The 16613-nt window shown below is 45.5% G+C and overlaps 1 protein-coding gene across 1 annotated transcript; it reads left to right on the forward strand.

The window, feature by feature from the left end:
- Positions 1-15692: 15692 nt before the first annotated feature.
- Positions 15693-16613, forward strand: LOC116832456 (olfactory receptor 52E2-like). Its single transcript, XM_032793193.2, has one exon. The coding sequence runs from the start codon at positions 15693-15695 to the stop codon at positions 16611-16613; it is 921 nt and encodes a 306-aa protein (XP_032649084.2).

A 16613-nucleotide genomic window follows, 5' to 3' on the forward strand; every position in this document is an offset into this window, starting at 1 on the left:
ACAGATACTGAACGAGTCGCCAGACACATCACGTTTGGGCAGTGAGCGAGGGCGTAACTCCAAAGTGATGAGGAAGTCCCGACAATGATTAGCTAGTCCCGACACGTACGACACAACATTGCTGGCATTCACTGAAATGCTTAGCACCGTGAACGCTGCTTTGGGCTCGGGAAAACAAGCAACCTGAATTGTGGGATCTTGACACTCGTCATGGAGGACCCAGGCTGGGATGAGGAGCAGTCGGCTGCAAGAACTTCCCCCGGAATAGAAAAGCCAACTTTCAAGATGGGAACTTGGTGTGAGGAACTCGCTCCCACCCTGCGGTCAGGGACAAACAGATGAAGCTTGCTGTGCCGGTGGAGAAGGCGGGCGGGGCTATGCAAATTCTGGAAGCTGCAACTCAGACAGCTTACCGATCGTCTCAAACCAGTTTGGAGTGGGAAAGTTGACTGTTGGAATCATGTGAGCAAGTTGCAGGCGCATTAATCACATCCTGCTAAGAAGAAACCGTGACGCTTGGGGACGGCAGGACATTCCTGGATGGCTTTGCACAGATGGTTTCCCTAACTGTGGAGGGGATAGATGGGATGCATATTCGCTATTCTGGCCACCCACCGCATCCCGGAGTACGTTAATCGAGGGAGGTATTCTCTATGGTCTCCAGCACTTGTGGATCACTGTGGGCGTTTCATTGACATTTTTAACACAGGCTGGCCTGGAAGGGTGCATGAGCACGGTATTCTTTCGAACCTGGTCGTTCCGGAAGATTGCAGGCAGGACTTTTTCCCAGACTGGAAGATCACTGTACGGGACGTTGATGCCAGGTGATCCTTGGAGACCCACCACCGCTTACCCGTTAATCAATGACCTTGGCTCATGAAACCGTAATACAGGGAAGCTTGACAGGAGAACACAAGGACCGTTCACACAGGCTGAGCCAGTGTGGAATGACTGTGGAGTGATGCTGTTGGCAATTAAAAGGGTGCGCGATCTCTGTATGGGAAAGCTAGACTTCGGGGGAAAGCAAGCAACATACCAGCCTGCGATTATAATCCGCGTGTTGTACCCTCCAGTAATATTGTGAAGGGAAGGGTGAAACTTCAGTCAGGCATGGGATGCCTCCATGAAGGTTCAACACCGGGAGGCTGGAATTGCACAGCCAGAGAGGCAGGAGGCTACTAGAGAGGCCCAAACACAGGGCTTCAAGGATGGAGGAGAAGTCGCCTTGAGGGAGAGGAAATCCTGAAGGCTTAAAAACCAACATAATGGTTCTTGGTGCCTTGCACGGGAGTGATAGTGCACGTGGTCTACCAAAGCTAGTAGGAGGTGCTGGTGTCCCTCTAACGAACGTGATTTGCAGTGCCGTGTTTCGTTTCCATGGGCTAGGGTTCTTTGACTTCGCAAATAAGAAAGACTGCGTTTTCAAGCCAAAGATTCCATTTAATTGAAAAGGAAAATAACTTTCTTGACAAGACCACACTAAACCTATTCGATGGGAAACCTCAGAGGGCACGAGGTGTGTGGGGAAACTGAGTACAAGTCAGAGTTGACATATGTCCGTCTGGAGTGCTGTGAATGACTGCTGCACCTGCAAGGATCTTATACTGCATCGGAAGAGGGGTGTTGAGTGTCGAGAGAAAGGGTCGTAGTACCAGGCGGTTGGTGAATGTACCAGGGTTGGGCAGGGTGGTGCTAATGAACCTGGATGCTGGGGAAGGGGGTTTTTGAGCTCTGACAATTTGAGGGGACTCCAATGCACAAGGGAAAAGAAGCTTTGGGACGGAGCGGGGGGTGGGCGGCGGCGCTGTATCTCTGCCGCATGCCCTCGAGCCGCAACATGGATAGAGTCCTTTGCACTCCGACAGATTGCTTATCGGCTGCTTCGGTTTTTTCTTCCCTGCCACTCCATAACATCTGTAAGCATTTTCTCTGGCAGATCCTAGCGTCTTCCCCTTTTTCCATCCTAGCTGAAGTATATTGTTTTTGGAATTCTCTTCTGCAGAGTGATGCCATAAAATGTTGCAGCGAGGTCGTCATTTTTTTGCCTTGTGCAATTCCGCTCAAAGGCTTCTTCAGGGGATTTGGTCTTGAGCTGATCGATAACACGGTCAGCTGAGAAATGTTCAAAAAGTAACAAAATTGTCCATCAGGTCGCCATTGTCTAAGAGTGGAGACTGATAGGGTCTTGCAAAAAGGCAACATTAAAAGTCTTGACCACAGAGATGCGGACCAAGACCAGGGGTACAATGTATGTCCTGTTTTTATGCCACAGTTCCTCTATGAAATAACCACTCTCTCTCTGCACACCTGAAGAGCACAAATATCGAGGCACGTTGGCTGTCTCCTTGTGTTACCCATCAGACTAGTTATTCCACGAGCCGCTCGACAACGATCGCACCTATGCAACTCCTATCAGCGCCTGTGTGATTAAGCATCGGTTGGTTACGAGACTCAACGGGACCTGGAAACCTTATACACAAACTCAGAGATTGACGAGATGCCACAGCCGTTGAATCTATTTCACTATCCATTGTATATGTAATAGACGAGAAGTATCCTCATATGAACCCATAGTAGCTGGAACCCAGACCCGTGATATAGGCTTCTTCAGTACTGTCGGTAACATGTGACAAGATCCTATCTCGCAGTCTCCCGGCTCACCACAGCATGGTCGCACAGCAACGTCGGCACCCGGAGAGGAGGAACAAAGAGAGACGAGATCTTCAAACATCGTGGAGATGATGTGTCTCGTATACAAGAATATCATCAGATCTAGGGGTTCCTGCTGATTGTTCAATGGCAAAAGAATATATACAAGTGTCGACATTCTGATTCAAGAGTCGCTCACGATCTTAATGATGTTTGGAAAAAGTAGAAGTTTGTAATTCAGGTAAGATCACTGAGAAACAGTGTGCTAATCTTCCTGATACCAATGTGCTGCCTCGTGTAAAACGTTGCCCTTTTTTTTTTTTGCCCTTTCCACAAGCGACCTTGATTTGTCTCAGAACTGACCGGTATCAAACGCTTCAAAGACTCCCAAATCCCTGAAGAAGCCGCGAAAAAGCGAAGACGAACGCTGCTGCATAGCGTTATGGATCACTCGTCCAGAGAGAATCAAAAACGAGGAACTATGTGAGGAGGGTAAAATGGGACAGGTGGCTGGAGTGCTTGTTGGTCAGTGATCAAGGGTGGGACTGTCCGACTTCGTTGCAAAGACATTGTAGTGATGTTTTAGGACATATACATCTTTCAAAGCATCCAAGTCCTTGTTCTCATGATGGCAGCATTGCTGGATTTCTTCTGCGCATTCCACCATTGATCAGCCTGGTCTCTGAAGCCTTAGATTGGGAGTTGTCATGGGACAGATCCCCTGTAACATTAATTGCCTCGTGCCTCACAGAAACATAGATGCATGAATTTGATGAATAACTAGCTCGTGTTTTTTTTAGCAAAGTAGCTGTTGAATTCTGGGTCATTTCATCAACTGATCCCCAGGGATGTCATTTTTTTTTCTTCCGTACCCAAGCTGGTGACAGTGGCTTACAGTATAGTGAAGAGTCACCACTTGCTATTACATTAGCAATACTGTCTGCTGTGACATCATCGGACGTGCTTGTGTAGCTTGAATCTTGGACTCCGTTTTTTGGTTGAACATCTGTTTGTTGAATGATTGATTTTGATGCACAGGGGTCATTTAGCCAATAACAGTTTGGAGTGGATCAATATATGCTGTGGTCCAGCAGTCGCTCCTTGGGCTAAGGCTTTGGAAAGATGTAGAAGATTGCAAATGCAAACCCAAGAGGGAGTTCCATATGTTTGACTTCTAGACTGAATTTTACAAGCTATTAGTCCGGCTGTGAATTGTATCTTCTTCATAAAGCGGAGTTCCAAATCTTGGTGACTTTTTGTTTGTGAAACTAAATGTTGTTTTTAGAGCTGCCATGATCAAAGAAAGACCGTCTCATTTGTTTGTTTGTTTGTTAATGATGCCACCATCTCTCACTGTGTTAGTGTGATGAACCCACTAAGCTGGATCTCAGTCAAGATGGCTTCCATTCCACATCCTCAGTAATAAATAACCTGACAATGCTAATTTGAATGCAGGAATCTGCCAGAGAAATCAAGTGGCCAGGAAGAAAATTAAAGAGCAAAATACCAATTGTGAGCTGGAGAAGTTTCGCTGTAACAGCTTCCGCAATGCCAGCTCAGTATAAGTTAAGCAATGTGTGTTTGTCACCCTCGTTGGACCAGTCGAATATGCAAGGCACTAATAAAGCTTAACGGAAGAGTCTCAATCTATCATCGCACGGACAGTGCCGTTAACAGCTCTGTGATTGAGGGCACAGCGCAATCGCACTTATTTACACATTGCAACGAGCAAAGTTTAAAAAAATGTGACATAGTTATAAACACCAGACAGAAGCACTACAACTCCTCCCGCGAGCGCCTGCCTCCTTTGCCTCCGCCCTACTTATCCCGCCTGCCAAGCCAAATCCTCCCTGCCTTCGCCCAAAAGCCTTCCCGTTGTGCCTCTCTTATTCCCGATCAACATTTCTAAAAATTAACCGAACCTGCTCAGCTCGAAACCTGGTTTGTGCCCCATCAAAGTATACTTCTCTCATGACTCATCTGATGCTCCCAGCATCCAGTCCCTTCTTAACCACCGATTCAGGAAAGACGCCTTAGGCTGCCATTCTAATTATACAAACCCCAGGCTCCTTCTGGCCTTATAACCTGTCAAATGTCTCACGCAACCCACGCGCGCTGTCAGTGGAGCACCAGGGAAACTAACTGTACCAACCTTCACCCCATCTTGCACTACCAACACCTATGAACATGCATTGTTGTCTTCTCTTCTGGCCCATCACTTCGTGCTCCACAATAACCCCTCATCTGGAAGCTCCTTCTGCCACATCCCAGCAACCGTGGCTATCAACTCCACCACGATCCATAACCAAACCCAACTGATTGGCACAGTAATATCCCTAGCATCCTGAAAGTGCAGCAGGTCATCACACACATCCAGAGATCACGGACCAGGAATTTGACTTTATTCACACCACCCTATTGACTGTACATTGTTCCCACACCTATTAAATAAGCCACAACCTGTTGGCCTTACCAAGCCTGAAACTGGAACTCTTATGAGGTTCCCACAAGATAGTAATAAAGATAGTGTCAGCCCCTGATCAAGACTAAATGATTATGGTTTCTTTTCAAATAAAATTGAATGCTGGACTTGAAAACAGTCTTTCTTATTGCAGAAGTCACCAACTGAACAGATAGTTTCTCACAAGAAGCTGAAGCATGATACGGAGAAATTGAATGCACCAGGTAGATAAATGAATACAGGGACACCAGGCACATGTCACAGACCGCCTTAAAGTTTATGACTAGAACCTCAGACCTTAGGAAAACAGACTGCCTATACGGGAATCGATATTCATAACATCTGACATCAGGCAATAATGCACAGCGTACAAAATTTGTATTTATATAACTACTTTGTTCTCACCACTCCGTGCAAGGCACCAATACATACTGTTGTTTTTATTTAGCCTCAATCCTCCCTCAAGGACACCACCCTAATCCCCCCCTTGGGAAAACCCTGTGTTGGGCTCTCCTAAGTAGCCCTGCTCTCCTGGGCTGTGCAAATCCGTGTTTATAGGTTTTCATTAACTCCGTTGAGAGAAAGTGGCCTTTAAAAATGAGATGATACCTGAGAACAAGTAACTAAGTAAATTACACAATCAGAAAAATTCAGAATATAACCAACATATTATTACGCACAGACCCATCAAAAGTGCTAAAGCAAATGATAGATAACTTCTCACTTACCACATGTGTAGCAGCATTTTCGTGAATTATCTGGAAATAACGCCTCCAGGTTCTGCCAATTCACATTTTCCTTCATCGTGAATCTTCTATCAAGGGTGTCTCATCGGTATTAATAGACGAAGTTTTGGGCTGGCTTGTGTAATTATAGAAAGGTAGAAAATTGATGTAGCCCCACACTCCGCAGGTGCATTGACTGCAGAGAGTGGGCCCACATAGTCTCTATTCTCTCCTATTTCTGCATTCACCAAGGGGTTATCTTGCTGAACAAACAGAAAGTCCAGATTTACCCTATTCGGATAAACGCCATAGATCCCAGAGTAGGATGTTGATCTTGCATCCAAATGCAGGCATACTCTGGGGCATGAGTCAAAGAACAAGTAATATCTGGAGTATATTGGCTTCTGGTTCAAAATACCCCAGTCTCTAGATGGAACTTGTGCTGAACAGTTGGACATACCATAGATTTCAAGACAATGTGTGATTGGAGGGCCAATCAAACTTTCTCCACAGGAAGAGAATACAGTTAAATGTAATCTGTACTTACAGTGCCTGAAAAGCGTTCTTCATTGATAATTTTGGCCGTGCTGGACCTTGAAATTGTGTGCCATTTCAATCAATAACTTAACCCTGCACAAATATATTGGCATGAGCCGAGGTAAACCATAAAGAAAAAGAAAATAATTAAGCAATTACAAATCATGTGTGCACTAATCAAACACAGAGATTTAAACCTCAAACAAGAACACGTCATGAAATATCACATTGAAAAAAGTTAGGATTCGATGACTAAGTTCCGCAGGGACACTAACGTCATGTGGACAATGAGACCAATAAGCATGAACTTCTGCGATGCACCTCATCAAGCTAAAGTCCATACAGGGAATTACTAGAAGACCACCTACCTCATACACCACACATCACCATCAGAGCATCGGGTATCACGCGACCGCCTTTTAACAAGATGTGAAGATAGAAATAGGACCCCATCAAAAAACCTTTTCAATCAAAGAAAAACTCTAAACATAATCTCATACAGACCATGAACCCACTCCCCAGGGACCTTCTAACATACTTTCCAAGTTACTACAAAACAGAGATGCAGGCGGCCCCAATCGTATCTGCCTCATCACGTAGACCACATCCACGAGAGCGAGCGAAATATAGAAACCATCCTCAAACACTCCCCACGCCACCACAACATCATCAGCAAATGGCCAGCGTCTCCCACCAAGCACAGATCCAGCCTGTAGTTCCGACGGTACCTTGCTCGTCCTTACTTCTCTAACAGAAACTGGAAACATTCCGCGCGATAACCCTAGCGGTTTTTCCATGTTCATCCCAGGAACACCAGGAATAAACGGGATAAACCATCCATAGGCCACATAAATAACGTCACCACAGTCCTTAAACGCTAACATTCTTCCATCCTATGTCTCAAATACACGTACAGAAATAAGTTTCAACACTCCAGAAAGTGCCGGGGTCTCCAAGGAACACACCAACACCTGAATAATTCTATACACGCGCGCATATCTGGGCATCAACGTCCCGTACAGTGATCTTCCAGTCTGGGAAAAAGTCCCCTATGCATCGCCATCATTCTTACCGGAACGACCCAGAGGTCCCGAAACAAATAAAATGGAAATAGGATTTACGGTTGGGCATAGCTTCAGCTATTACGCCACCTTCCAGGCCAGGCCTGTTAAATGTCAATGACGCCAACAGTGATCCCAGTGTGCCTGGAGAGAAACATAAGAAATAACCCCTGTCCCTAATACGACTCAAAGGATGTGCTAGGTGGGAGTGTTGGCCAGAATTAGGAGTATTTGTGGCGTCCCATCGCATCGCCCCATACCCACAGTAGGGAAACCACATCTGTCAAAGCCATCCAGAATGTCCTGGCACGTTCCAGCGTCCATCGTTCTTCGCCTTAAGCAGGCAAGAAGTAAGCTTAAAACGAGAATATAGCATAAAACGATGAGATTAAGCATACCGCAAACCGTTGCATCAAACATGATCCAACGTCCAGCGAATGACACTTCCCAAAAATAGAGACCAAAAAAAAATCTTAGGATATCTGGACCCATAAACTGGTTGATCAAGGAAAAAAGAATATTATCGAGTGGGGGGGGGCGGGAACGCGACGTAGGGCGATCGGGCAGCGTGTCGGGAGTTGCCCAGCTCATAGATTGAATACCACCCGCTTCTCTCCAGGCCGGTTCACAGGTACAGCCAGCTCATTCGATGCCCATCTTAACTTCTCTTTGTCCCTTATGAGCGCCGCAGTAGGTGAGGGTATTAACGAGTGAGCAAGCGGCATGGGTAGGCGATGTCATCCCACATGACGGACTCCTCAGCAGTTCAGGCTCCATTTCCCACAGAAATCACACTGCACAGAAACCGTTGGGAGAGTCACAATGGCGCCAAACGTGGACGGAAAAACAGGGATTGCTGGGATGTGAAGCGATGCATCACGGGGCGTTGGGACAGGAAGCGGAATGACCCGCACCCTTCCATCCCCTTCCTACAACCCATGGTGCCAAAATGGGAAGAGGTGCTCTGTGGGATAGCTGCCCACAATGCACCACTCCCAACAGTGCTGCAAATGCTGCAAATGTGGCCACACTGCAGTGCTGGTAGCTATCAGTGTGGCCGCACTGCAGCGCTTTCCCTACACAGCTGTACGAAGACAGCTGTAACTTCCAGCGCTGCACGCTGACAAGTGTAGCCAAGCCCCCAGTTTGTTCCCGCAAAGCAGCCCCAGTGACTGTGATGTGTTGGCAGGTTTCTGAGCGGGAGCAGAGTTCACACCTCACAGAAGCGGGAAGCTCATAAACTCCTGCTAGTTTTGAAAACCTCAGATTCACCTTGGGAGGATGCAAAAGCTCCGTCTCCCTTTTCCCACCTTTCCTCCACTTCCCACCCAATGAACAGGCCCTGCTAGAGTGGGAGTCCATTTCCCTCCTGGCATGATGGACAGACTGTCGTTATGGCAGGGAAGTCAGGACTCCTGGGTTCTATCTGTCACCCTGCCACTCAATCTCTGTGTGACCTTGGCCAAGTCACCTCTCCCTGTTCTCACTTTCCTATCTGTATAATGGGGATATGTTCATAGTGACTGTCCTTTGCTAGGTGTTTTGAAGATCCTTCAATGAAAGGGACTTCACAGTATGATGATAGTTACTGAAGAGAATTACTGATCTCTGACCCCTTAGCAATAGCTCTCTGTGCCTGCAGAGACTGTTCATATCGTCCCTCAGTCACCTTTTTCCAGATCTCTCTCTCTACTATCTACCCATTAATACTGGGCCTTTACAGGGTATCAGACCCCATGAAGAGCTGGGAATTATCCCTAGTTTTCTTACTAAGCAACTACTTCTAAAAAATACACAAATACACAGAGCAGCCAATTCCTCTCTGACTCAGCGCAGAGCCCAAGGGTTCACCTTTCCTTTGGGAAGGATCCTTAATTACTGTTTACTCCTAAAGCTGGATAAATATCACAGAAGTGCAGACAAGGAAAGAGAGGCATTGGCTAGAGCGTCTCCTGTAAATCTCCAGCCAGTTTCCATTCAGTTGCTGCTTCTCCCCTAGAGACAGAGCAAACCCCCCTGGGATTGCTCACCGCTATATTATAAACGGTGCACCCCTCTGTGTCAGCTTTCGGCATGGGATGCTGCTGCAGATGCTGGGGTGAGAGAGGTGTGAGAAACGGCTGCCTGCAGGGGATTCCCAGGGAAGACAAGTCCGTCTCAGAATTCACAGATACCCATCTTTTTCTGAGGAGCTTGCGTGCTTGACAAGCCCAGTGCAATGTGCGTGTGATGGGATGGGGAAGAGGTCTGTGGTCCTTTCTCCTCTGCAGAGCCATTAAACATGCTAGGGCCCTTGCCACAGGGGATGTGTTTGTTACAATATCACTGGCCAAAATGTTTTTCTTTGCTCTGCCCCTGGCTGATGTGCTCCACCCCCAAAGTGGCTGCATTTCAGTGGCACAGGGGATCCTTCAGGATGAAAGATATTAGTAGATATACAATACAAGGCCAAATTCTGAGGCTGTGGCCCGTACGTTCTCAAGCCCCACTGAGGCAAAACTCCTCTTGGAGTAAGACTGAGTGAAGACCTCAGGAGCCAGCTCTATGTGAGTTAATGCACAGAGACTCTCACCTCCTCCTCTAGCATTTCAGGGCTCTGGCTGTTAACAGGGGGAAGGAGGGTTCTCGCTTGACTTTCTGATAGAAAGTAAGGAGGTGTTAGGGTTCCTCACTGGAATAATTATATGAATTTTTCAACATGGGCAAGATGTCTTTTCTCCTGGCTTCATTCGAGAAGTCAGCTGAACTGTTATGCCTGAAACTTTCAAAAAACAATTGAGCCAGAAACAGAAACCGATTATGGGAAATTTCAGTGTAAATGGTTAAAATTTGGCAAACTTATAAGCAACTGAAAATTAGGTCTCCTAATTGAAGGTGTCAGATAGCCTAAACTAGTTGTGGAGCCTCCAGCACCACCTGCATTGGCCAATCCACTTGTAACTCCCATTCAGCTATGCTCTTTGCTCCAATAATGTTGGTGGCAAGGAGTTCCACTGGCCAAATATGGATTATGTAAACAATTTTCTTTTCTCAATGTTATATGTTCAGACTTTCAATGTAATTGAATGTTCCCTTGTTCATATGTTGTGAGACAGAGTAAATATAAATGTCTGATCTACGTTCTTTATTGATAGATTCATAGGGTTTAAGATCATCACGTCTGACCTCTTGTATAACACAAGCCATTAAATTTAACCCAGTTACCCTGTATGTAGCTCCAAAACTTGTGTTTAACAAAGACCTGATCTACACTAGGATTTTACTTTGTAGAATCATAGAGACACAGGGTGAGAAGGGACCTGCAAGAGTCAGATAGTCTAACCCCCTGCCAAGGTGCAGGGTTTGTTGTGTCTAAACCATCCAGGACAGATGACTTCAGCCACCTTTGGAAACCTCCAGTGAAGGAGCTTCCACAACCTGCCTAGGTGACTGTTCCATTGTCCTACTGTTCCTACAGTTAGGGAGTTTTTCCTGAGATTTAATCTAAATCTGCTCTGCTGTAGTGTGATGTTATAAGTGTAACATAATATCACACTGAAAGGTGACACAGGGCCAGAAGAAGTTAATTGACTCACAGACTGACATCACCCAAGGCCGAACTTTAAAGACTAGTTAGGAAGAAATGTAAATAAATAGAGCTTTGAAATGCAAGCCTGCATTGTTAGAGATAGAAGGGTAGATGTTTGCTCAGGTCTTGTGACGTAAGCAAACAAGTCTTGTCTATTACTATGGCTTTGACTGAAAGATCAAAAAAAAAAAAAAAGGAGTGTTAACATTTAGGAAAACATTTGAGTGAAATAGTGTTATTGTCTACATGTCTCTTTGAAGGTTGTGGTAACCCATATCTGAACTATTTAATAGATAAATGACCCTATGCTAATTGCCATGATGTTTAGGAGAAGGAAAGTTAAACCTATTGTTTTCTCAGGCCAAAAGACTTCTGCAAATGTGTAAAAACCCTGGGACAAGATCCTTCTTTATCTCAGATCTGCTTAGGCTTTCAAGAAGGGGAAACCCTCAGCCATAAGAACTGAGGTCCCCAGTCACTGACTGGAGTCACCCTGAATATGAACATTGGACTATAACCTGTAGACTGTTTCTAAAAGGACTTTTGGCAAATACAAGCTAATCTCTGCTATGTATCTGAACCTCAAAAATTGAATTCAAATCTGTATGTATTTTGATCTTTTAACCAACACTTTCTCTCTTTTCTTTTTAAATACATTTTAGTTTAGTTAATAAGAATTGACTATAAGCGTGTATTTTGGGTAAGATCTAAGTTATAATTGGACCTGAGTGAGTGGCTGATCCTTTGGGATTGGAAGAACCTTTTGTTTTATATGACAAATTAAGATTTTCAGAATTTATCATCATGTTTTTGACATGTGTGTCTGGATGAAAGTCTGAGGCTGGGCACTTTAAGGGAACTGCATTGTTTGGACTTCTGAGTAACCAATGAGGTTGTTTTGGGCTGCCTTGGTAAATCTCAGTATTGGATTATTCACCAGCATTTGGGGTTTGTCTGCCCTGTTTTGTTTGCAGTTCACCCTAATTGAGTGATCTCAGCTGGCTTCCATGGGCAGCATTGGTACAGGTAGTTTGAACCCATTGCCTTTTGTCCTGCCCTCTGTCTCAAGAGAGAACAAATTTTCTCCACCTTTTTTACGGCACCCTTTCAAATACTTGAAGACCACTATCATGTCCCTCCTTAATCACCTCTTTTCCAACCTAAACATACCCAGTTCCTTCAGCCTTTGCTCATGTGGTTTGCATTCCATCCCTTGGATCATCTTTGTCACTCACCTCTGGATCCTTTCCAGTTTCTCTACATCCTTTCCAGACAGCGGTGACCAGTATTGCACCCAGCACTCCAACTGAGACCTAACCAGTGCTGAGTAGAGCCATACTATCACCTACCATGACTTGTGTACTATGCCTCTGTTAATGCAACCCAAAACTGCATTTGCTTTTTTTTGCAACAGCAAAATAATCCACACCCCTAAGAGCTGTCGCTATATCTACCTAACCCCTGTGTAAACAGCATGAGGTCGATGGAACAATTCTTCCATTCACCTCACTATCACCCCTCGGGGAGGTGAATTATCTACGTTGACAGGAGAACCCCTACCGTCGCTGTAAGTAGTGTCTCACTCCAGCAATATGAGAGCTGCACTGTCAGTGGAGAAGTGCATAGTGATCACACTGTGGAAGCTGGTGACTCCAGGGTGCTACTGGTCGGCTGTAAATCAGTTTGGAGCTGGGAAGTCGACTGTGGGGGCTGCATTAACCCAAGTGTGCAAGGCCATTAATCATATCCTTCTGTGCAAGACCGTAACTTTTGGCAATGTGCATGACATTGTGGATGGCTTTGCAGAAATGGATTTCCCCAACTGTGGAGGAGTGATAGATAGCATGCATATTCCAGTTTTGGCACCAGACGCCTTTCGATGGAATATATCTATCGGAAGGGGTACTTCTCCACGCTGCTGTGGGCACTCGAGGATCACTGTGGAAGTTTCATTGACATCCGTGCAGAGTGGCCCAGAAAAGTGCATGATGCATGAATCTTTAGTAATACTGGCCTTTACATAAAGCTGAAAGCAGGGTCTTTCTTTCCAGACCAGAAGATCCCCACAGGGGATGTTGAAATGCCCTTAGTGATCCTGGAAGACCTGGCATACCCCTCAATGCCAGGGCTCATGAAGCTGTAGAAGTGAAACCTGGATAGTGGTAAGGAGCATTTCAACAATAGGATGACTAGGAGCAGGATGACCATGGAATGTGCATTTGGCAGATTAAAAGCGCGTTGGCGATGCCTTTTTGATAGGTTAGATCTCTATGAAGAAAATATTCCCATGGTTGTAGCCATGTGTTGCAACTTGTATAATATTTGTGAAGGTGTCAGGGTTCCTTCCCCACTCTGAACTCTAGGGTATAGATGTGGGCACCCGCATGAAAGACCTCCTAAATTTATTTTTACCAGATTAGGTTAAAAACTTTCCCAAGGCACAAATTCCACCTTGAACTTTGTGCTGCCACCACCAAGTGATTTGAACAAACATTCAGGGAGATCCACTTGGAGCCCTACCTTCCCCAAATATCCTCTCAAGCCCCAACACCCCCTTTCCTGGGAAGGCTTAAGAATAATATCCTCACCAATTGCTACAGGTGAACACAGACCCAAACCCTTTGATCTTAAGAACAAAGAAAAATCAATCAGGTTCTTAAAAGAAGAATTTTAATTAAAGAAAAGGTAAAAGAATCACCTCTGTAAAATCAGGATGGTAAGTACTTTACAGAATAAGAGACTCAAGAACATAGAGGATTTCCCCTCTAGGCAAAACTTTAAAGTTACAAAACAGGGATACCTCCCTTTTAGCACAGGGGAAAATTCACAAGCTAAAACAAAAGGTAATCCAACACATTTCTCTTCTGCTATTACTTACTATTTCTGCAAGACTAGATGCTTAGTTCAGGTATATTTTCTCCTGCCCTGTTTCCTGACTGCCTCCGACAGCCACAGACCAAAAACCTTCCCCCACAGATTTGAAAGTACCTTGTCCCCTTATTGGTCCTTTTGGTCAAGTGCCCCTAAGTTATCACAGCTTCTTAACCCTTTACAGGTAAAAGAGGAATTAACCCTTTACAGAGTAAAGAGGGATTTTATGCTACCCTTAGCTGTATGTTTATGATAGAAGCTATAGGTGAAAAGTTTGCTCAGGTATGCTCTGCTCAGAAAGAACACGTGGCTGCTGATTTTGAGCACCCAGATACCAAGGCTATTCGAGGGCACAATGGGGGGCAATTCAAATCAGGAAGGCTTTGTGGCAACACTTTGAAAATAAGAACAAGTAATGTTTATTGCTATACATGGGATTATAATGCATAATGAAGGCCAGTTTTGGCATGGTAGGAAGCAGTTGTGATTGTTCAGGCCCAGGCTTCAATGTAAGGAAATGATGAAATGGCTTGCTGTTTGCTGATGCCACCTGCTATCCTAACTTCAACAGAAACAAATAAAGAGTGCTCATTATTCAAATAAATTTCCTTTTATTTCCAAAAACCCCAAAACACTATGCACACACACACAGCTGAGCTTAAGTCCAGCTTTCATTTGAAAAGCTGTCTACGGAGGCGGAGTGAATAGTAAAGTGAGAAGTTCCAGTAATCGGAAAGGAATGTGCGGGTGGAGATTGGGGATGACATGGGAAAGAGTTCTGAATGTGCTGAAGGGAAGGGTGGGCACCCCTCTGCCCAATCTGAAGCATCAGGAGGAACTGCAGCATGTTGTTCTGCCACTCCAAAACTTTTATCAGCCTCTCCATTGCATCCCTAGTGTATGCCTCATTTTATTTTCTTTCCTGCTTGCCGCTTTCCCTCCACTGCCTCCATTCTGTCTTGTCTGCCGCAAAGTACTGCAGCACCTCCCTGAACATATCTTCCCTGCTCCGTCTTGAGCGCTTTCTTATCTGGCAGAGACGCTCGGCTGGAGTGGAGAGGGTGTCTCCTTATAAGGACACATCTGGAGAAGCACAAGTAAGAATAAAGAGAAACATTATTGTTAAGTACACGTACAGCATTGAAACACTATATTAAAATACACTGCTGGTAACACATCAGTCACTTTCCCGCTGACCCTTGACAAGCACACATGCCGGCGAACACTGGAAGCATGGTGAGTGTTCCCAGGGTGGGCGTGGAAGAAAAGCAATGGGCCAATTACAGTGATAAAATCAAGTAAAGTGTCTACACTGGCACTTTGGAGACAAAAGCTTCCAACACTCATCAAGGTGGCTTTATTATGTCACTGAAACTGAGGAGTTCCGTAATCGAAAGTTGCTTTACAGTCTTTACACCTCCAGTATTTTATCACCAAATGCTGCCTTTTGGCAAAAAAAAACTTGGCAGTGTAGACTAGGCCTAGAGAACAATAAGGAATAACCAGTATACACTTGTGTTTCCTGCTAGTGCCTGTTAAGGTTTCCCACAGCACGATGTGTAGGAATTATTGATGAAGGGAGAACCATAAAATCTGGAATTGGCATTAGGAGGGTCAGTTGTTCATAATTTATTTATCTGAATAATGAAAATGTCATTTTTCAGTGTGTGAAGAGCGACCAATCTGCTTTATCCATGAGAACAGCCTCCAGTAGTGCATGTAGTGTCTCATATTAGCATTTTCCCTCCATCCAGGTATTTGTCCTGCGACCATCACCCATGACCCTGGGCACATACAGGAAGTCGGGGAACATACGGTTCATGCAGGAAACACCGTTCTGCCTCAGCATTGGACACATTCTCCCCTACACCATGTCAGATTCCAATTCAACCGACTTCACAAACCCCACCACCTTTATCCTACTGGGCATTCCTGGCCTGGAGGCAGCCCATGTCTGGATCTCCATCCCCTTCTGCACCATGTACGCCATAACCATCTTGGGGAACTTCACCATCCTGTTCATGGTAAAGACGGAGCTGAGCCTCCATGAACCCATGTATTATTTCCTCTGCATGCTGGCTGTCACTGACCTGGTCCTGTCTACATCCATCCTACCCAAAATCCTGAGCATCTTCTGGTTCTATTCCAGAGAGATCAATTTCAGTGCCTGCCTCACCCAGATGTACTTCATTCTCAACTTCTTGTTTATACAGTCTGGGATCCTTGTGGCTATGGCTTTTGATAGCTATGTGGCCATCTGCAATCCCCTGAGACATTCCATTATCCTGACAAAGACTGTAGTTACCAAAGTTTCCCTGGCCGTGGTGCTGCGTGGCATGATGCTCATACTGCCCCATCCCTTCCTGGCGAGGAGGTGGCCATATTGCAGAACCAACATCATCCCCCACTCCTACTGTGATCAGATTGCTGTGGTGAAGCTGGCCTGCACCAACATCAGCGTCAGTAGTTACTACAGCCTCTCTGTGGCACTCTTGGAGATTGGTATGGATGTGTTTTTTACCACCATATCCTATACCCAGACCCTCAGGGCCATCTTCAGACTCCCAGTAAAGGACGTCCAGCTGAAGACTTTTGGGACCTGCGGCTCCCACCTCTGTGTCATCTTAGCCTTTTACATCCCACATCTCTTCGCTGCCCTCACGCAACGGTTTGGGCACGTGGCCCTGCATTTGCGCGTTCTCATGGCAAACATGTACCTCCTGGTGCCCTGTCATAAATAG

The sequence above is a fragment of the Chelonoidis abingdonii genome, chromosome 1 (genome assembly GCF_003597395.2).
Source record: "Chelonoidis abingdonii isolate Lonesome George chromosome 1, CheloAbing_2.0, whole genome shotgun sequence".
Lineage (NCBI taxonomy): Eukaryota > Metazoa > Chordata > Testudines > Testudinidae > Chelonoidis > Chelonoidis abingdonii.

Excerpts from the sequence above, each read along its gene's own strand:
- LOC116832456 (XM_032793193.2), top strand. The coding sequence starts at position 15,693 with ATGCAGGAAACACCGTTCTGCCTCAGCATTGGACACATTCTCCCCTAC.